This window comes from Bactrocera dorsalis, chromosome 4 (genome assembly GCF_023373825.1).
Source record: "Bactrocera dorsalis isolate Fly_Bdor chromosome 4, ASM2337382v1, whole genome shotgun sequence".
Taxonomy (NCBI): Eukaryota; Metazoa; Arthropoda; class Insecta; order Diptera; family Tephritidae; genus Bactrocera; species Bactrocera dorsalis.
In genome coordinates, this window is record NC_064306.1 from 10,154,965 (window position 1) to 10,176,056 (window position 21,092).

Consider the following 21,092-nt stretch of genomic DNA (forward strand, 5'->3'; position numbering starts at 1 on the left):
TAGGTCCAGTAGAACTTGAGAAATCGTGGGCATCGTTCCGAAAAAGTCAGTTTTGAGAAAAACGCGTTTAAAGTTTCGCGTTTCGGCTGAACCAGTTTGGATGCCGGGTCAGAAAAATGCCTATATCTCCGAAAATAATTTGAATTTTGAAAAATCCTCTTGTACACATATTCTTGAATATATAACTTTGAAAATAAAAAAAAATTAGATTTTTTTAAATTTCTAGACTAGAATACCCCCTTAAGTTTTCGAACTTTATGTGCATACATTTACGGTTTCTTGTCGGTTTCTTCAGGTTACTTATATTATAATTGATTATTTTACTTAATTTGTTTTTTTTTTTATTTCTTTGCTGCTTTCTGTATTACATTTTTTTATTCGATATAGTTTTTATTTTATTAATTTTAATTTATTTTAATTCTATTCAATTCATTGTATTTAATTTTTTATTTTTTTTAAATTTTTTTTTAAATATTTTAATTTTTAAACTTACTTCTGTATTCTATTCATTTCTTTTAATTTTGCTTATTTATTTCTGTATTTTATTCTTACTTTGTGTTTTTGTTTTTTTTTTGTATTTTGTTTTACTTTATCTCATTTCATTCAATATAATTTGTTATTAATTTTTCATTTTATTTTATTGTATTTTATTTTCTTTACTTTTTTTCCGTTTTTTCTTCTCTTCTCTTTTTTGTTTTTATTTATTTTATTTAATTATATATAATTTAATTTAATTTTATTTGATTTTTTTATTTTATTTTACTTTATATTATTTTATTTATTTTATTATTTTCACATTATATTTTTTGATTAAATTTTATTTATCTCTCTCTATTTTATTATACTTTTATTCCTTTTATTTTTAATTATTTTTTATTATATATATTTTTTATTTTTTTCGGTAAAGTTTTTTAATTATTTTATTATTTTCACATTAAAATTTTTAATTAAATTTTATTTATCTCTCTCTATTTTATTATGCTTTTATTTCTTTCATTTAAATTTATTTTTAATTATTTTTTAATATTTTTTTTTTATTTTTTCTGTATGTTTTAATTTTTACTCAGTTTGTTAACTATTTTTCATACTTTTTTAAATGTTGTGTTCAATTATTACATTGATGTCTCTTTCGATTCTTGTTTTACTCAATTAATCTTTATATATGTATATATATTTTAATATTTATATGTTTGATTTTCACTTTTAATTCCTTTTTAATTATTTCAAAGCTTTTTAAAATTTCTTTTAACTTTTCTTCTCAGCAATCTACTCTCATCAACTCTCTCGTCGTTTGCTCTGCTCACAAAGTTGTTAGTTTATTCGCTATTTATTATGCTTTAATATACTGTTTTTAGTTTTTTATTATTTCTTCGCTTTCAGCGTTCACTTCTTGTATTTTTTTAGTTTTTGGTTTTCTTAAAGAGTCATCGACATCCTTACATGAATCAGGCAATACATACGTGTGTATATATCTGTTTTGTGTAATTAAATATCTTCAACAAATATGCATTTAATTACTGTAATTACAATTCTTTTGCATTGTTTTACATTGCAAGTGCTGCTTTTCCGTTTTATTGCCTTCCGAGACTTGGCATAAAAATGTGCGGCATCAATAAACAAAATGGCGCTACACTAGATTTTTTCCAATTGCAAAATCTCGTGTAGTACACCAAGAACTCCGCCATAATTATGCTCATGTCTGCTATGCTAATAACTCTTGTTTCACCAAAATTGCGCAAAAGCTGCTACAAAGCTGCGTACTTATATAAGCGCAAAGCTTTGTCAAGCTTTCACTCATTCCGCTTGCTCAGTTACAGATTTTCAGTTTTATATTATGTATTTGTAGTTGTGTTTTGTTTTCTTCAACAGGTATGTCAAGCTTTTGTATTTGCGCTTGTGTTGCGACGCTGAGTTGTGGGCTTTTGAAGCGTGAAAGCTCTCGCTGACTGTCACACTTTGCAGCGTTTGTTTAAGTGCGCACACTTAACTCGCCTACGTGCAAGTTTCAGCCAAGAAAGCTTTCATGTGTTGCTATTATTTACTTGTTCGTTTGTTGCAAGTTTGTCTTGTTTTCATAAAAAGCTTCACGATTGATGTTCGGTCAAAAGCTTCATTGCCATTTTTATTTGTTTGAATTTTTAATTTTATTCTTTAGTTTGATCTTATGTTTTAGTACTTAAAGTATTTAGTAGTAGAGTTAAGCTTTTAGTTGTAGAGTTGTATGAGATTTTCGGCATCGGCGAATGAGATAAACATCCCCGTGGCCTAGAACTCCAAGCGATAGGCGGCGCACGATGTCTCGTGATCCTGCAAGTTGATTGTGCAACGCGATGCTGAAGGCGATAAATCGATACGATATTTGGCCAAAAGCTCCTCATTCTCAGCAACCCAATAGCCTAGCACATCCGTATCGTATGTGGGAATTATGGTGACCTCTGTGCAGACCAAAAATATTATTTAGATTAGCAATTGAAATTTACAACAAGCCTATTAGACTTACCCAAGTCCTTGTCCTCCCATGTTTGCTTTGCCTCCAACAGCGCATCGTACACTTGACGGCTGGGTTCGGTGCCGGAAAAGACATAGTAACGCGCTCGCACACGCTTGAAGAATTCGACGTGTGAGTAGTAGGAATTGCCATTGTGTGGTACATAGGTGAGATCCACATAAATGGGCGCCGGCTTCTTGGCCTTATTGGGCGACTCTGAACGTTTGCGTAGATTCTTTTCGTTGTTTAGACGTGTTTTAGTGGCCACTAAGCGACGCTCCTTCTTCGGTGTGGTGCGTACATCACCCTCAATGGGCAGTGGTGCGGGCGATGGCAGTCCCAATGGTTTACCCCATTCCTTTAGAGGGTCTTTAGGCAGTGCTCCGGTAGCGCTTGATGTCGTCGTGGTGGTGGTTGTTGTGGTCTCACTGGCAGTTGTGCCTGCGCCTTCAGCACTAGTAGTGGTTGTTGTAGTCGTAGTAGTTGTTGTCTTGCCATCTTTGCTTTCAGTTGCGCTTTCTATTGTGCTGCTGCTGCTGGATACAGTGGTGCCGGTTTCGACGAAGCGTGTTTTCTGCACATCAACTAACGGGAATTTTGGCTTTTCAACACTGGCCACACTATGCTCTACCTCTTCCGCTTTGGAGGGCGAATAAGAATACTTGGCGGTGACTGAAGACATAACATCGGCGCCACGCACTTGTACATGCTCTTCAAGCGCCTTTTCGAAATCCATGTCGGCTTCTTCGAGGAATTTGTGATCGCCACTGTCAACGCTGGCGCGTGTGCCGCCGCTAATCACTTGACGGCTGGCTGAGGTTTGGCTAGTGCTTTCGATGCTCTCCGTGGATTGACTAGGGGGTGAGTCGGCGACATATGTGCGCGTGGTTACCGTATGTGTTGTGGTGCCGCATATGGGTATTGGTGCTGTTGGTTTGGTGTCGAAACTGTCAGGCAATGCACCATAGAATGAGGTGCTCATTGGATCGGCGATTTTTTGTAGGCAGCTGATGGTTGAGGATACAGCCCGGGCGGCAGAGTGTTCTTCGCTACCATATTGTGGCGGTATATCGTCTTGGCTGTCGTCCACATCGAAGTCGGAGCGTTTACTCACGCCTGAGCTGGAGCGTTGCAATTCATAGCTTGCGCCATGTGATGAGGCAAGGCTGCGTGGCGATGCGGGCAGCTCGTCATCACTCATGTAAGCGCCAGTCATACGTTCGTCGTCGCTGCCGGGTGTAGAAGAACGGTAGGCGCCGCGCAGCAACGCCACCTCCTTGGGCAATATGTGATCGCTCTTGTCACTTTCGCTGGTAGTGCGTGTGGTGGTTACAGTCACCTTCTCACCATCTGGCTCTGTGGTGTCTGTGGTGGTAACTGTCTTCTCTTCCATAACGATTTCCTTGCCATCGCTAGATATCACTTTAGTTACGGTTGTTATAGTTGTTGTGATTATTTTTTCAGTGCTGCCACTAAGTGCAGTTGTCTTCTCTATACCGCGCAGCTCATGTAAATCTGGCAACATGCTCTCGCTGTACTCTTGTGTTGCATAAGTGCCAGAGCTGAGAGCTTCGCTGACAGCGGCGCTGGCTGATTTCAGCTCTTCTTTGCTAACACGCGGGAATGGCGAAGTGGGCTTTGGCGACGATTCGGACGCATCTGTAAGAGAACCGCGACCAAGAGGTGTTGGTAATGATTGACTTTCAGATGTGAGTGCACCGGGACTGGACTTACCGCTAATATCTCTTGGTGAGAGTGGTCCACTCACTGAAGCTGCACTACTGCCGCAAGTTTCACTTAATGTTGTTGTAGTGGTTACTACAGTACTTGCACCAGTTGTGGTATGTTTTATGCCAGGGCTCACTGGGGCAGTGGGTGGTGTCTTTGGATCACTCTCAAGTGGTTGTGTTAAGATTATGGTTTCCAATTGTGTTGATATTTTCGATTTGCCCTCTGAACTCACAGCACTAACTTTTTCACTTGCCGAGTGCGCGATACTTTTTGATTTGGTGACAGTCGATTCCGCTGCTTCAAGATATTCAGCGTGCTCTTCGCTTTCCTCTTCTTCTAGCTTTTCAAAAGTGTCTACGTCCTCGGAGGGTTTATAAATGCTGGTCATCATAATTGTAGCTATAGATTTTGAACGTCCCTCCTTCATGCTGATTAGACACTCATCTTCCTCTTCGTCTTCGTGATCGCTGTGTGTGTGCCGTCCTTCGCTTGTTTGACTATATTCGGATTCTCTTCGCGAACTGTCTTTCATGCTTGCCAGTAAATCAGATGTTCTACGCGATTCTGTAGCCGATTGTGTTGTTATTGTTTTTATAGTCTTTTCTAAAGTTTCAGCTGAAGACGTTGTAGTTTTTGCGTCGCTTACAAAGCTATCCTTCGCTGAAACAATTTTCTCTGTAGCTAAGAACTCAGCCACGGTGTCCTTGAGAGTTTCTTTACTGTCTAGGGCCACAGCCTCACTTTGGGTGGCAGTTTTGAGCGTTGTGTGTGCATCTACTTTTTGTGTTGTCATATCGCTGGTTTGAATTTCACTAATTATGGACTCTGAAGAACATTCCTCTGAATGTGTCATGGACTCCTCCGCTTGGGTGAGCACTTCAGTTTTCACAGACTTCACGAAGGATTCTTCGAGTATTTTACCATCACCTACTTTACGATCATCTTTGCTTGCAACGAAACTGGAAAGTGACTCTCTTGGAGAACCATCCTCCACTTTAACACTACTCATGGATTCACTATGAGATTCCTCACAAAGATGTGAACGAATGGATGAATCTATTGACTTACTAACGATAGTTGATATTTCCGTTGTTGAGGATATAGATTCAGTCGTGAATGAATCAGCTTTCTTTTCCTCTAATGTTGTATGTGCAGATCTAGATTCAGTGGTCGCTAGCCTAGCTTTATTCAATTCTTCCTTCTGAGTAAGAATTTCACTATCCACTGATCTAGTTACCGCCGAAGCTGTTTCTCCCATCGTAATTATATGAACGTCAGCGGTTTCCTCCTTGAAGCGAGCAATAGATTCTTGTCCTGAATGTTCCTTGGAAGTCACTGGTGACTCATCATCTTTCTTGCTTTCAGCAGTCAACAAAACTGACTCGTGACGAGATTCGACAGTTTCTTCAATTTTATCGTCTTTAGTGCTGACAACAGATTCTGGTCGTGATGGTTCCTTGGAAGCCACAGGTGACTTATCGTCTTTCTTGCTTTCTGCAATCGACAAAACTGACTCACGATGAGATTCGACCGCTTCTTCCTTCCTACTTTCGGTTGTCGATAAGACTGACTCACGACGAGATTCAGCAGTTTCTTCAATTTTCTCGTCTTTAGTGCTAGAAACTGATTCTGGTCGTGATGGTTCCTTGGAAGCCACAGGTGACTTATCATCTTTCTTGCTTTCTGCAGTCGATAAAACTGACTCACGTCGAGATTCAACAGTTTCTTCAATCTTTTCGTCTTTAGTGCGAGAAACAGACTCTGGTCGTGAAGGTTCCTCGGAAGCTACTGGAGACTTATCATCTTTCTTGCTTTCTGTAGTCGATAAAACTGACTCACGACGAGACTCGACCGTTTCTTCCTTCCTACTTTCGGTTGTCGATAAGACTGATTCACGACGAGATTCAACAGTTTCTTCAATTTTCTCGTCTTTAGTGCTGACAACTGATTCTGGTCGCGAAGGTTCCTTGGAAGCTACTGGAGACTTATCATCTTTCTTGCTTTCTGCAGTCGATAAAACTGACTCACGACGAGACTCGACCGTTTCTTCCATCTTGCTATCAGCCGTCGACAAAACTGATTCACGACGAGATTCAGCAGTTTCTTCAATTTTCTCGTCTTTAGTGCTGACAACAGATTCTGGTCGTGATGGTTCCTTGGAAGCCACAGGTGACTTATCGTCTTTCTTGCTTTCTGCAGTCGATAAAACTGACTCACGACGAGATTCAACAGTTTCTTCAATTTTCTCGTCTTTAGTGCTGACAACAGATTCTGGTCGTGATGGTTCCTTGGAAGCTACTGGAGACTTATCATCTTTCTTGATTTCTGCACTTGACAAAACTGACTCGCGACGAGATTCGACGGTTTTCTCCTTCTTACTTTCGGTTGTCGATAAAACTGACTCACGACGAGATTCAGCAGTTTCTTCAATTTTCTCGTCTTTAGTGCTGACAACAGATTCTGGTCGTGATGGTTCCTTGGAAGCCACAGGTGACTTATCATCTTTCTTGCTTTCTGCAGTCGATAAAACTGACTCACGACGAGATTCAGCAGTTTCTTCAATTTTCTCGTCTTTAGTGCTGACAACAGATTCTGGTCGTGATGGTTCCTTGGAAGCTACTGGAGACTTATCATCTTTCTTGATTTCTGCAGTTGACAAAACTGACTCACGACGAGACTCGACCGTTTCTTCCATCTTGCTATCAGCCGTCGACAAAACTGATTCACGACGAGACTCAGCAGTTTCTTCAATTTTCTCGTCTTTAGTGCTGACAACAGATTCTGGTCGTGATGGTTCCTTGGAAGCTACTGGAGACGTGTCATCTTTCTTGATTTCTGCACTTGACAAAACTGACTCGCTACGAGATTCGACCGTTTCCTCCTTCTTACTTTCGGTTGTCGATAAAACTGACTCACGACGAGATTCAGCAGTTTCTTCAATTTTCTCGTCTTTAGTGCTGACAACAGATTCTGGTCGTGATGGTTCCTTGGAAGCCACAGGTGACTTATCATCTTTCTTGCTTTCTGCAGTCGATAAAACTGACTCACGACGAGATTCAGCGGTTTCTTCAATTTTCTCGTCTTTAGTGCTAGAAACTGATTCTGGTCGTGATGGTTCCTTGGAAGCCACAGGTGACTTATCATCTTTCTTGACTTCTGCAGTTGACAAAAGTGACTCACGACGAGATTCGACTGCTTCTTCCTTCTTACTTTCGGCAGTCGACAAAATTGACTCCCGACGAGATTCAACAGTTTCTTCAATCTTCTCGTCTTTAGTGCTAGAAACTGATTCAGGTCGTGATGGTTCCTTGGAAGCCACAGGTGACTTATCATCTTTCTTGCTTTCTGCAGTCGATAAAACTGACTCACGACGAGATTCAGCAGTTTCTTCAATTTTCTCGTCTTTAGTGCTGACAACAGATTCTGGTCGTGATGGTTCCTTGGAAGCCACAGGTGACTTATCATCTTTCTTGCTTTCTGCAGTCGATAAAACTGACTCACGACGAGATTCAGCAGTTTCTTCAATTTTCTCGTCTTTAGTGCTGACAACAGATTCTGGTCGTGATGGTTCCTTGGAAGCTACTGGAGACGTGTCATCTTTCTTGATTTCTGCAGTTGACAAAACTGACTCACGACGAGATTCGACCGTTTCTTCCTTCTTACTTTCGGTTGTCGATAAAACTGACTCACGACGAGATTCAGCAGTTTCTTCAATTTTCTCGTCTTTAGTGCTGACAACAGATTCTGGTCGTGATGGTTCCTTGGAAGCCACAGGTGACTTATCGTCTTTCTTGCTTTCTGCAGTCGATAAAACTGACTCACGACGAGATTCAACAGTTTCTTCAATTTTCTCGTCTTTAGTGCTAGAAACAGATTCTGGTCGTGAAGCTTCCTTGGAAGCGACAGGTGACTTATCATCTTTCTTGCTTTCTGCAGTTGACAAAACTGACTCAAGACGAGACTCGACCGTTTCTTCCTTCTTACTTTCGGTTGTCGATAAAACTGACTCACGACGAGATTCAGCAGTTTCTTCAATTTTCTCGTCTTTAGTGCTAGAAACTGATTCTGGTCGTGAAGCTTCCTTGGAAGCGACAGGTGACTTATCATCTTTCTTGCTTTCTGCAGTTGACAAAACTGACTCAAGACGAGACTCGACCGTTTCTTCCTTCTTACTTTCGGTTGTCGATAAAAGTGACTCGCGACGGGATTCAACAGTTTCTTCAATCTTTTCGTCTTTAGTGCTAGAAACTGATTCTGGTCGTGATGGTTCCTTGGAAGTCACAGGTGACTTATCGTCTTTCTTGCTTTCTGCAGTCGATAAAACTGACTCACGACGAGATTCAACAGTTTCTTCAATTTTCTCGTCTTTAGTGCTAGAAACTGATTCTGGTCGTGATGGTTCCTTGGAAGCCGCAGGCGACTTTTCATCTTTTTTACTTTCGGCAGTTGACAAAACTGATTCACGACGAGATTCGACCGTTTCTTCTTTCTTACTTTCGGTAGTCGACAAAATTGACTCCCGACGGGATTCAACGGTTTCTTCAATCTTTTCGTCTTTAGTGCTAGAAACTGATTCTGGTCGTGATGGTTCCTTGGAAGCCACAGGTGACTTATCATCTTTCTTGCTTTCTGCAGTTGACAAAAGTGACTCACGACGAGATTCGACTGTTTCTTCCTTCTTACTTTCGGCAGTCGACAAAATTGACTCCCGACGGGATTCAACAGTTTCTTCAATTTTCTCGTCTTTGGTGCTGGCGACAGATTCTGGTCGTGATGGTTCCTTGGAAGCCACAGGTGACTTTTCATCTTTTTTACTTTCGGCAGATGACAAAACTGATTCACGACGAGATTCGACCGTTTCTTCTTTCTTACTTTCGGTAGTCGACAAAATTGACTCCCGACGGGATTCAACTGTTTCTTCAATCTTTTCGTCTTTAGTGCTAGAAACTGATTCTGGTCGTGATGGTTCCTTGGAAGCCACAGGTGATTTATCATCTTTCTTGACTTCTGCAGTTGACAAAAGTGACTCACGACGAGATTCGACTGTTTCTCCCTTCTTACTTTCGGCAGTCGACAAAATTGACTCCCGACGGGATTCAACGGTTTCTTCAATCTTTTCGTCTTTAGTGCTAGAAACTGATTCTGGTCGTGATGGTTCCTTGGAAGCCACAGGCGACTTTTCATCTTTTTTACTTTCGGCAGTTGACAAAACTGATTCACGACGAGATTCAACAGTTTCTCCCTTCTTACTTTCGGCAGTCGACAAAATTGACTCCCGACGGGATTCAACAGTTTCTTCAATCTTTTCATCTTTGGTGCTGGCGACAGATTCTGGTCGTGATGGTTCCTTGGATGCCATAGGCGACTTTTCATCTTTTTTACTTTCGGCAGTTGACAAAACTGATTCACGACGAGATTCAACAGTTTCTTCAATTTTCTCGTCCTTAGTACTGAGGACAGACTCTGGTCGTGATGGTTCCTTGGAAGCTACTGGTGACTTATCATCTTTCTTGCTTTCTGTAGTTGGCAAAATTGAATCTCGCTGAGATTCGGTAGTGTCTTTATTCTGTTCGTCTTTTCCAACTTTAGTTGCGGCTTCTTTACGAAGCTCTTTTTCGGACTCTTCAATTTTGTCTTTTTCTTCAATGGATATCGGACCCGAACGTAGCTCAGGAGAAGACTTTTCCGATTCCTCTGCACCAGAGTCCTCAGTGTAGTGTTGGTAGTCTATGTCCAGTGGTTTAATTGTAGAAACTCCTTCTGGTATAGTTTCGGGAGCCATAGTCGGCGTAAAAACAATACTACCTTTTGGACATATATCTATTTCTTCTCCTCCATCTTCACTGCTGGCGGTTACCAACATCCTTTGAACCGTAACGGTTTCCGACTCGGCTTCTTCTGGTGTTTTTAAACGCTGTATCAACTTTTCTTCATCGAAATCTGGAATGATTTCCGTTATATCTTTTTCAGATTTCAAAACCTTAGCAACGTCGGCTACTATTTTAGCAACCTCTTCTTCACGTGGTGAAACTGGACGTAAGGGCTGTTCACTGCATATTGCCGGTTTTGTTGTGGGTGGGGATATTCTGTGCTCTTCGTCCTCTTCTTTAATGTCGTGAAGTATGGTTTCATCGCGTTCGGTCATTGTCACTTTAAATTCGGGTGATTCCACTGTAGTAATATGGGTTTCTCTTAATTCAGTTGAGTATGTGCTCAGCTCAAGGGGTAGTTTTGTAGCAGCTGGCAAAGAGTCCAGTTCGATTTGTTCAGGTTTGATTATTTCTTCTGTGATTTCCTTTAATTGCTCATGTTTTTTCTCGGCAGTGCCGAATATGCTGCTCTTGACATCTTTGAGGAATCCACTAATGCCTGTGGAAATATCACTTGTAATTGTCTCAACCGTGGTACTAACCGCTGTGGTAACTTCCGTTGTAGTAGTTATTGAGTCGTCAATCAGTTTGTCTACACCATCTGCAACAGATTTAATTTTGTCATCGGCGACCTCTGTTACAACCGAAATTTTTTCAACTAAAGCTTGAGCTGTGGCTTGTGCTTTTTCTTCTGCTGTCTTTTGCACATCTTCGGTTATTTCTGTTAATGTAGTTACCTTTTCAGCGGTTTCTTTGCTAGCTGTCTTTGCTTTATCAGTAGCGAAGTCTTGAACGTCAGTAATCTTTTTGGAGATTTCTTCAGCTATCTCGCCTGTCTCTGTAGCAAGTGTTTTCGTTTTCTCCTCAGCCGCCGTCTCCATTTCTTCAGCTTTTTTGGAGACTTCTTCAGTTATAGTTTTTGTCTTGTCTTCGACGGCTTGAGACACTTCAATAAACTTATGTGTTATATCTTCGACTACAGTTTTACTTTTCTCTTCTGTAAGTTTGGTCAAATCTTCAAGTTTTGCTTCAGTTTTAAGGAGAGCTTCGCCAATAGTCTTTGTTTTTTCATCTAATTTTTCAACTGCTCCTTGCGCCGTTATTTCCACCTTTTCTGCTAAAAGTTCCAGTTTGTCATCAATTTCTTCAGTTATTGCTTTTGAGATTTCTTCAGTTCTTTTGACGGCCGTATCTACGGTCCCGGAGATTGATGTTGTTACATCTTCTTTTATGTCGCTGACTGTCTTGGAAATTTCCTCAACTATAGCCTCGGTTTTTTCTTCCACTTTTTTGGCTTCATCTTTAATTGTCTCTTTAGCGATTTTTGTGGTTTTGTTGATCTCTTCGATTGCAGTCGCAGCCCTATCGTCAACAACCTCGCTTATAGCTTCAGTTCTTTTAACAGATTCCTCGGCTACCGTCTTAACTTCATCAGCCATTGCCTCTCTTAGCACCTCAGTTATCTTCGTAGATTCATCTGCGACTTTAGTAACTTCTTCTGAGATCTCAATTGTTTCTTCAACTGCCACCTTTAACTTGCTTTCAACATCTTCTGTTATTTTATCAATCATTTTAATAGTTTCCGCATCAAGAGTTTTATCAAACACTGTTGTAACTTCTTGTCTAACATCGCTAATATCAGCAAGTGGTGACTTGTCATCTTTGATACTTGCAGCCACAGACTCTGGACGTGATGGTTCTGCAGATGGTGCAACAGATATTTCATCTTTGACGCTCTCTGCTACCGAAGCAGGTTTGGATGCCACTGGTGACTTTTCATCTTTAATACTTTCGGCTACGGATTCTCGTCGTGAGGGCTCTGCAGAAGGAGCAGCAGATTTTTCATCTTTGACACTCTCTGCTACCGAAGCGGGTTTGGATGCGACTGGTGACTTTTCATCTTTAATACTCTCAGCGGCAGATTCAGGAAGTAATGGCTCTGCAGAAGGAGCAGCAGATTTTTCATCTTTGACACTCTCTGCTACCGAAGCGGGTTTGGACGCGACTGGTGACTTTTCATCTTTAATACTTTCGGCTACGGATTCTCGTCGTGCGGGCTCTGCAGAAGGAGAAGCGGATTTTTCATCTTTGACACTCTCTGCCAACGATACGGGTTTGGATGCGTCTGGTGACTTTTCATCTTTAATACTCTCTGCGGCGGATTCCAGAGGTGTGGGCTCTACAGATGGTGCGGCAGATTTTTCATCTTTTACACTCTCTGCTACGGAAGCGGCCTTTGATGCGACTGATGACTTTTCATCCTTAATACTCTCTGCCATGGATTCTCGTCGTGAGGGCTCTGCAGAAGGAGCAGCAGACTTTTCATCAATTACGCTCTCTGCTACCGAAGCGGGTTTGGATGCGACTGGTGACTTTTCATCTTTAATACTTTCTGCCATGGATTCAGGAAGTGAGGGCTCTGCAGAAGGAGCAGCAGATTTTTCATCTTTGACACTCTCTGCTAACGAAGCGGGTTTGGATGCGACTGGTGACTTTTCATCTTTAATACTTTCGGCTACGGATTCTCGTCGTGAGGGCTCTGCAGAAGGAGCAGAAGATTTTTCATCTTTGACACTCTCTGCTACCGAAGCGGGTTTGGATGCGACTGGTGACTTTTCATCTTTAATACTTTCTGCGGCAGATTCAGGAAGTGAGGGCTCTGCAGAAGGAGCAGCAGACTTTTCATCAATTACGCTCTCTGCTACCGAAGCGGGTTTGGATGCGACTGGTGACTTTTCATCTTTAATACTTTCTGCCATGGATTCAGGAAGTGAGGGCTCTGCAGAAGGAGCAGCAGATTTTTCATCTTTGACACTCTCTGCTACCGAAGCGGGTTTGGACGCGACTGGTGACTTTTCATCTTTAATACTTTCGGCTACGGATTCTCGTCGTGAGGGCTCTGCAGAAGGAGCAGCAGACTTTTCATCAATTACGCTCTCTGCTACCGGAGAGGGTTTGGACGCGACTGGTGACTTTTCATCTTTAATACTTTCGGCTACGGATTCTCGTCGTGAGGGCTCTGCAGAAGGAGCAGCAGACTTTTCATCAATTACGCTCTCTGCTACCGAAGCGGGTTTGGACGCGACTGGTGACTTTTCATCTTTAATACTTTCGGCTACGGATTCTCGTCGTGAGGGCTCTGCAGAAGGAGCAGCAGATTTTTCATCTTTGACACTCTCTGCTACCGAAGCGGGTTTGGACGCGACTGGTGACTTTTCATCTTTAATACTCTCTGCGGCGGATTCAAGAGGTGTGGGCTCTACAGATGGTGCGGCAGATTTTTCATCTTTTGCACTCTTTTTTTCATCCGTTTCTCTCTCAATAACATCGCTGGTGGTACCCATCTTTTCGGAGTCACTTTCTACAATTTTAGCGTCGTCAGCCAGTTTTCCAGCTGCATCTTTCAACTCTTTACCGAGAACATCGAGAGTTTCCGCAAACACTGTTGTAACTTCCTGTCTAACATCGCTGACATCAACTAAATCTTTAGCTTCGTCTATGGGACTTGAAACTGTATCTGCAACACTTGGAACAGCACTTTCTGCTGGTGCACTTGTTAGATCTGTTATTTTGCTGGGTTCAATTGCGGCATCGGGGAAATGCCCGTCCGCAACATCTATAGGGCTGGATTTCGTTGGCAGTTTGGCATCTAACTTAGCACTTTCCAAGTCTAATGCCAATTGCAAATCTTCAATTTTTATTGGTGCTCGATCCACGGGGGAAGAAACAGTATCAACTTCCTCCTTGGTTCCCTGAGCGGTTGGTGATTCAGATCTAGAAATTTCTTTAGAAACAGTATGAGATTTTTCATCTTTTATACTCTCGGCAGCTGACTCAGGCCTTGAAGCAAGTGGTGACTTATCATCTTTGATACTTGCAGCTACAAAATCCGGACGTGAGGGTTCTGCTGATGGTGCAGCAGATTTTTCATCTTTGACACTCTCTGCTACCGAAGCAGGTTTGGATGCGAGTGGTGACTTTTCATCTTTAATACTCTCAGCGGCAGATTCAGGAAGTGAAGGCTCTGCAGAAGGAGCAGCAGACTTTTCATCTTTGACACTCTCTGCTACCGAAGCGGGCTTGGCCGCGACTGGTGACTTTTCATCTTTAATACTATCTGCCATGGATTCTCGTCGTGAGGGCTCTGCAGAAGGAGCAGCGGACTTTTCATCTTTGACACTCTCTTCTACCGAAGCGGGCTTGGCCGCGACTGTTGACTTTTCATCTTTAATACTTTCTGCCATGGACTCTCGTCGTGAGGGCTCTGCAGAAGGAGCAGCAGATTTTTCATCTTTGACACTCTCTGCTACCGAAGCGGGTTTGGATGCGACTGGTGACTTTTCATCTTGAATACTTTCTGCCATGGATTCAGGAAGAGAGGGCTCTGCGGAAGGAGCAACAGACTTTTCATCTTTTACGCTCTCTGCCAGCGAAGCGGGTTTGGACGCGACTGTTGACTTTTCATCTTTAATACTTTCGGCTACGGATTCTCGCCGTGAGGGCTCTGCAGAAGGAGCAGCAGATTTTTCATCTTTGACACTCTCTGCTACCGATGCGGGCTTGGCCGCGACTGGTGACTTTTCATCTTTAATACTTTCTGCCATGGACTCTCGCCGTGAGGGCTCTGCAGAAGGAGCAGCAGATTTTTCATCTTTGACACTCTCTGCTACCGATGCGGGCTTGGCCGCGACTGGTGACTTTTCATCTTTAATACTTTCTGCCATGGACTCTCGACGTGAGGGCTCTGCAGAAGGAGCAGCGGACTTTTCATCTTTGACGCTCTCTGCTACCGATACAGGCTTGGACGCGACTGGTGACTTTTCATCTTTAATACTTTCTGCCGCGGACTCTCGTCGTGAGGGCTCTGCAGAAGGAACAGCGGATTTTTCATCTTTCAAACTCTCTTCTGTCGACCCTGGCTTTGATGTGAGTAGTGACTTATCGACTTTGTCTCCCACAGATGTTCTTCGAGAGCTTTCTTTAGAGATTTTAGGAGAAGCACCTTCAGGACTTTCAGGGCGTGTTATCTCCTCTGCAGTGATATCAGTTAACTCTTTTGCTTCATCAACTGGAGTGGATACTGTTTCCGCACCTGCTACAGTGGTTTCTTCTGCTGGAGTTTTTTTATATGCAACAGATGTTTCTTTTACTTTAGGAAAGTCACCATGAGCAACATCTACAGGACTTGAAGATGTTGGAAGCTTAGTGTCAGCTTTTATTTTATCTAAATCCAGTGCCAGTTCTGTTGGATCTAACTTAGTGGGAGCCTTATCCACTGGTGATGAAGCAGTTTTTGTTTCAATAACTTGATCCTTTTCTTCTTGGGTGATCTCTGCAATAGAATCAGTACGAGATACTTCTTCAGATATGATTGGTGATTTTTCTTCTTTAAGGCTTTCTTTAGTTGATTCTGGCTCTAATACTTCTTTTGAATCAAGAAGCGATTTGTCTTCTTTGACACTTTGGACTGTGGAAGCGGTTTGGGCAGTTTTTGTTGGTACTTCAGGTGACTTTTGGTCTTTGAGGTCTTCCGTATCGGTATCTGCTTTTAATGCGATTGATGATTTTTCATCCTTTATGCTTTCTGCAACGGATTCTCGTCGAGATATTTCCTTAGAAGCGACGGGAGATGTTTCGTCTTTAGTGCTACCGGCTGAAGGTTCACTTTGTGATGGCTTTCGGGATGTTTCTTTTGATATAACAGGTGATTTTTCAGCTTCTGGACTTTCCGGACGCGCAGTAACAGCAGCTTCTGTGATAAGATCTTTTGCTTCATCTATAGGGCTGGAAACGGTCTTCGTACCACTAACAGCAGTGCTCTCAGCAGATGCTTTTTGAGTTTCTACAAATGTGTCTTTAACTTCCGCGAACTCGCCGTCCGCCACATCGACAGGACTTGATGATGTTGGCAGTTTGGTATCTCTTTTTGAATCGTCCAACAATAAAGTAAGATCAGTAGTATCAATTTTTCTTGGTGCCTTATCAACCGGAGAAGAAACAGTTTCTGTTTCAAATTTTTCAGCATCACTGTGAATACTTTCTGCAGCAGAAGCTGGTCGAGAAATTTCTTTGGATGCAGAGGGGGACTTTTCATCTTTAATACTTTCGACAGTTGACCCTGGCAGTGAGGCTTCTTTGGAGACGGGTGCTGATTTCTCGTCTTTGATACTTTCGACAGGAGATTTTTCTTTTGGAGAAAGTTCGACTTTTTGTTCTTTTTCTTCTTCTTTTTCATCTAACACTACCGATGTTTTACGAGATTCCACCTTGAAATCACTTTCTTTTATTTCCTGAGAAGTTTTTCTACTGGCCTGTAAAGACTTCCGCATTTCAACTTCGATAGCTTCTTCGATGGTTGCTGGACTTCCTACTGAAACTGTGTCGTCCTTATCTTTTGGCTTAGATGTATCAATATCTGCAAGTACTAGCGCAGGAAGCTCGTCCTCCGATGTAATTTCACTACCATCCTTTTCTTCAGGGGTGCTTGTGGACTTCTTTGACTCTTCGGTAGGTGCTTTGTCAACAGGTGATGATAATTTATCTTTTTCATCAGAAGTTGGTTCCTCAGCGGATATACCTAAAGCTAAGCTCGCTTTTTGAGATTCTGCTAGTTCTTGCTCTAATGAAGTTACTGTTTTTTCCGCTTCAGCGGCTAAAATATCTTTCTTTTGTACTTCTAATTCTATAGGTGATTTCGGTTTCTCAATCATCTTATCGGTAGCAGCTTCTTCTGTTTTTACCAGAGAAGTTGGTTTATCCTCAGTCGATGAAACCTTTTCGTCTTCTTTCTGGACTCCTGAAGCAGGTAACACTTCCTTTACAGCAGGTTTATCAGCTGTAGAAGGAACTTTGTCTACTTCTATAGCTTCTTTTTCAGTTGGAGAGATGGATTTTTCTAATGCTGAAGCATCTTTGTCCGTTAAAATGTCCTCAGTTAAAATATCCTCTGGTTTTAATGCTTCTTTCTCAACAGGAGATGCAGGCGTCTCAGCAGAAGGTGATAATTTCGAAACCTGTGGAGCCTCTTTTTCAGTTGGAGAACCTGCAAGAGGTGAAGTTACAGTTTCTACGTGCAAAGTGTCCTTTTCAGCTGGGGAAACGTCTTTTTCTCCTGGTGAAGGGACTTTCTCAGCTTCCTTTTCTGTGGGAGAATATTCTTTTTCTGTTGTAGAGGCAGCTTTTTCGGTTGCAATTTCCTCTGCTTTTACTGTTTCCTTCTCAACAGTAGGCTTCTCAGTGGGAGAAGGTACTTTCTCAACTTTTGGAGCCTCCTTTGCAATTGGAGAAGCTGCAAGAGGTGATGATTCTTTCTCTACTTCAGTGGTTTTCTGCTCAGTTGGAGAGACGGATTTTTCGGTTGGTAAAGGTGTCTTCTCAGTTATAATATCTTCTGTTTTAAGCACTTTCTTCTCAACAGGTGATGTAGGCTTCTCAGCGGGTGATGTCATTTCATCTAATTGTTGTGTGTCTTTTTCAGTTGGAGAAACGGATATTTCTGCAGGAGAAAGAATTTTCTCAGCTGCCTCAGCGGCCTCCTTAGTCAAAACATCTGCTTCAGCGGAAGGTTCTTTGTCATCTTTCGGAGTCTCTTTTTCTGTTGGAGAAACAGGTTTCTCGGATGGAGTAGTAAGCTTTTCGGTTGACGTCTCTTCTTCCTTTACTGCTGTCGTTTCTTTTTCTGCGGGAGATGTTTGCCCTTCAGCAGGCGAAGGTTGCTGCTTGACAGGGGATTCTGGCTTCTCACTGGGTGAGGATACTTTTTCGGCTGGTATTTCTTCTTTTTCGGTAGGAGATGGCAGTTTACCCAAAGGAGAACTTGGTTTCTCATCAAGGGAGGCGGTTTTCTCGATGGGAGTTGGTTCCTTTTCGAGAGGAGAAATTGGTTTTTCTATAGGTGAGGGCAGTTTCTTTTCAGTTGGAGACACAGCCTTTTCCTCGGTTGCTTGCACTGGTTTTTCTGCAATCTCCTCTTTCACCTTCTCATCATCTACCTGATCTACTGTTCCTACTTCCTCTGCAACTTCCACTTCTTTACCTTCGCAAATGTCTTTTTCTTCAGTTTCCTTTTCCTCCTTTGTAATTTCTTCTTTATGCGAAATGACTTTACCGCTTTCTTGTGTATCCTTTTCGTAGACACCCAAATCGGCTTCTTCATGTACAGGCAAATCTGCTACTTCATCTGGAGTTTTAACAACATCGCGTAGCAGATTTTGTTGTGCCTCGAAAGTCATTTTCATTGGCAGTACACGTTCTGCGGTAGCTAAGCCGACAATTACGGGCTCGGCTATTTTCTCAATGACAATGCCGGCTGCAGTTACAGCAGGTTCGGTTGGTTTAACGTCTGCTACTTCATATCCAGCCGCCTGATCAGTTTCTTTGGTTTCTTCTTTAACATATTTCTCTTCGATTATCAAGTCTTCCTTGATTTCATCGAGAGGTATGCGTTCGTCCTCGGGCAGCGTTGGCGCTGTAGTAGCGCCGGACTCGATTGTAGCTGAGAATTTTTCTTCTGGGAGACTTTCTTGTAAATTGGCAGGCATAATTTCAGGTTGTTCGATAAGCTCATCTTTGGTGTCGGAAGTTTTCTTGGCGCTGCTTATTTTGTCCTCAGGCGTGGGTGAAGACAGTTCTTCTTCGGCTTTGGTTATTTGCTCTTCAGTGCGTGTTGTGACTATATCCTTGGCTGTGGTAATTATTTCTTGTACCTCGGCTTTAATTTCTGACTTCTCTGGAGTAGTTATTTTATGTACGGGTTCTTCAACTTGTTCCTCGCCAGCCTCTACTGCAGCTTCTACCGCTTCAGGTGCTTCATCAGCAGCTTCGTCCTCGAGTCGTGCTTTGCGTTCTTCGGCTTCTGCTTTGGCAATAGCGGCTTCGATTTCCTCTTCTGCGCTCTTTTTCCGTTTCTTCTCCGACTCTTGTGAATCGCGTTGATGTTTTTGAATTTCTTCTTCTTTCGTCATGCTGCTTTCCTGCTCCACAATGGAATCCTCGGTATATTGATCGATTTCTTCCTTTTCAATTATCAAATACTCTTCCTCTTCTTCGGCCTCAGTAGTGCTATCCTGTTTAGACATTTCGCGCATTTCAGCTGCCAATTGCTTTTGTCGTTTCATTTCATCACGACTAAAGACAGCTTCTATTTCACGTACAACTTCTTGTTCTTCTTTGAGATCGTCGAGTTCACGTTGCTTCTCAGCATCCAACTCCTGTGACGCGGTCAGATCTTGTAGTTTTTTAGCAGCAACTGCCTCATCTGCCGATGGCGTTGACACTAGACTGGAATCCGTGGTGCCACCCTTATCCAGACGTGATTTCTTCAAATCCGCTTTGGGCTTAGCCGACTTGACTGGACTACCGGGTGCCCGTTTTGTTGGCGAAGCGCCACGCGGACGCCGTGAAATTGGTTTGCGTTGTTGAGCTTGCTGTTGTTGTGTGCGTGATTCTTTGCGTTCCGCTGCAGTGGTACGCGTCATTTCACGACGTGTGGTCGTAGTAGTGGAAGTGCTGGTAACTTGTCGTGTCGCTTGCTGCTTCGATTCGAGCACCTTGCGATTGTTAGCGTCTTTTGCGCTCTTAGCTGGCGTGCTGCTGGGGCTGGATTTGGTGGCACGTGTAATAACGCGAGGTTTTACATCACGTGCTGTGCCTGGTTTTGGTGCTGCAGACTCTTTGCGTGGCGTAGCAGTGGGTGAGGCCTTCTTCTCAGCAGCCAAGTCCTTCCTTATACCTTTGCGCTCCATTGATTTGGGTGGTTTGGTGTCAATGCGTGAACGCACTACAGGCTTGACTTCGGCACGTGGTTTGTCCCCCTTTCCTTTGGCAACCCTGCTTGGTTTAATTACCTCAGGTGTAGGTGTTTCTTCCTTTTGTGGTGCAGCTTGTGGCTGTGGCTTTACAATTACTACTTCAACCTTCTTCTCAGTTTCGGCCTCTTTTTCTTTATTGTCCTCATCTGCTGTTTCACCATCGGGTTTGTCTTCCTCCTTGCTCTCTACCTCAATAGCTGGTTCCGGTTCAGGCACAGCCTCATCGCCAGTTTCAGCAGCAGGTTCATCAGTGTCCACCGAGTCTTCCTTCTTTGGCAACACAATTTTCTCAGCCTCTACTTTCTCTACTTTAGTCTCTTCGATGACCTGTGCAGCGGCGGCGGCAGCTGCGGCCTCTTTAGTTTTGTTGTCTTGCTGTATAGCAACAGCCGCGGCAGCAACTGGTGCGAATTTAGGTTTAGATGTTACGCTCAGTGGCTCAATAGGCGCACCGATGGCGGACTTGAATGTTTTTCGTGTAGTTACCACAGTTTGTATAGCGGGTGCAATCGATTTGGCAGTGCAGGTTGAGTGTTTCATGAATTCTAGATGCTTGAGTTTTTCCAAGCCTTCTTGTATCTTAAAATCAGGTGTGCTACCGGGGAAGAGTATACGGGTGATGGTATCATCTGGATTGGCTGGTTGCCACACCAGCAGTGCGCAGATCGAAACCAAATTTTGTAATGGGAAATTGAATTCGCGTGTATCGCGTGCGGCAAAGAGACGCTGATCGCCGGAGTGCCACTTCGATAAGAATTCTTTTACTTCTTTCGAGTCACGCGCAGGACTAATCACATACATATCCAGTGTGCCATGTCCAACTTTGTGATACAGATTTATTGGCTCTTGGTTGCGGTAGCAGTTTTGTGGTTTCAAGTCCAGCGACTTAAGATCGCTTACCAAATTGTGGCCATGTTCGAAGAGATCAACCAGCAATGGATCGCGGTCTTTGTCGCCATCGGGACTGGGCAGACCACCTTTACGATCGGGTACATTACCAAAGAAATGCCCAATTTGTGGATAAACATGAGCATCACGCTTGCGAGACACTACCGAACTGATACCCTGTATGTTGCTATTGTTAAGGCGTGTCATGAGGACGGCATCCAAGCGGTCTAGGTGTCGTACGAAGTCCCAGAAGCAAGCTTTGCGATTAAAGCCACCATCAACTACGAGGAGAAGTTATTTAACATG

At 42.8% G+C, this 21,092-nt stretch overlaps 1 protein-coding gene across 9 annotated transcripts in view; it reads right to left on the minus strand.

Annotated features, from left to right (window-relative positions):
* Positions 1 to 1,259: 1,259 nt before the first annotated feature.
* The window catches only part of LOC105228632 (microtubule-associated protein futsch), a 209,059-nt gene continuing 189,226 nt past the window's right edge, over positions 1,260 to 21,092 (minus strand). For 8 of the 9 annotated variants that reach the window (XM_049456350.1, XM_049456357.1, XM_049456352.1 and 5 more), the window contains exons 7-8: positions 2,501 to 21,067; positions 1,260 to 2,435 (exon numbers count right to left, since the gene is read on the minus strand). In XM_049456350.1, coding sequence (XP_049312307.1) covers positions 2,266 to 2,435; positions 2,501 to 21,067 — 18,737 coding nt within the window. In that variant the 3' untranslated portion in view covers positions 1,260 to 2,265. The remainder of the gene's footprint in view (positions 2,436 to 2,500; positions 21,068 to 21,092) is intronic. The other variant, XM_049456359.1, reaches the window with a different exon arrangement.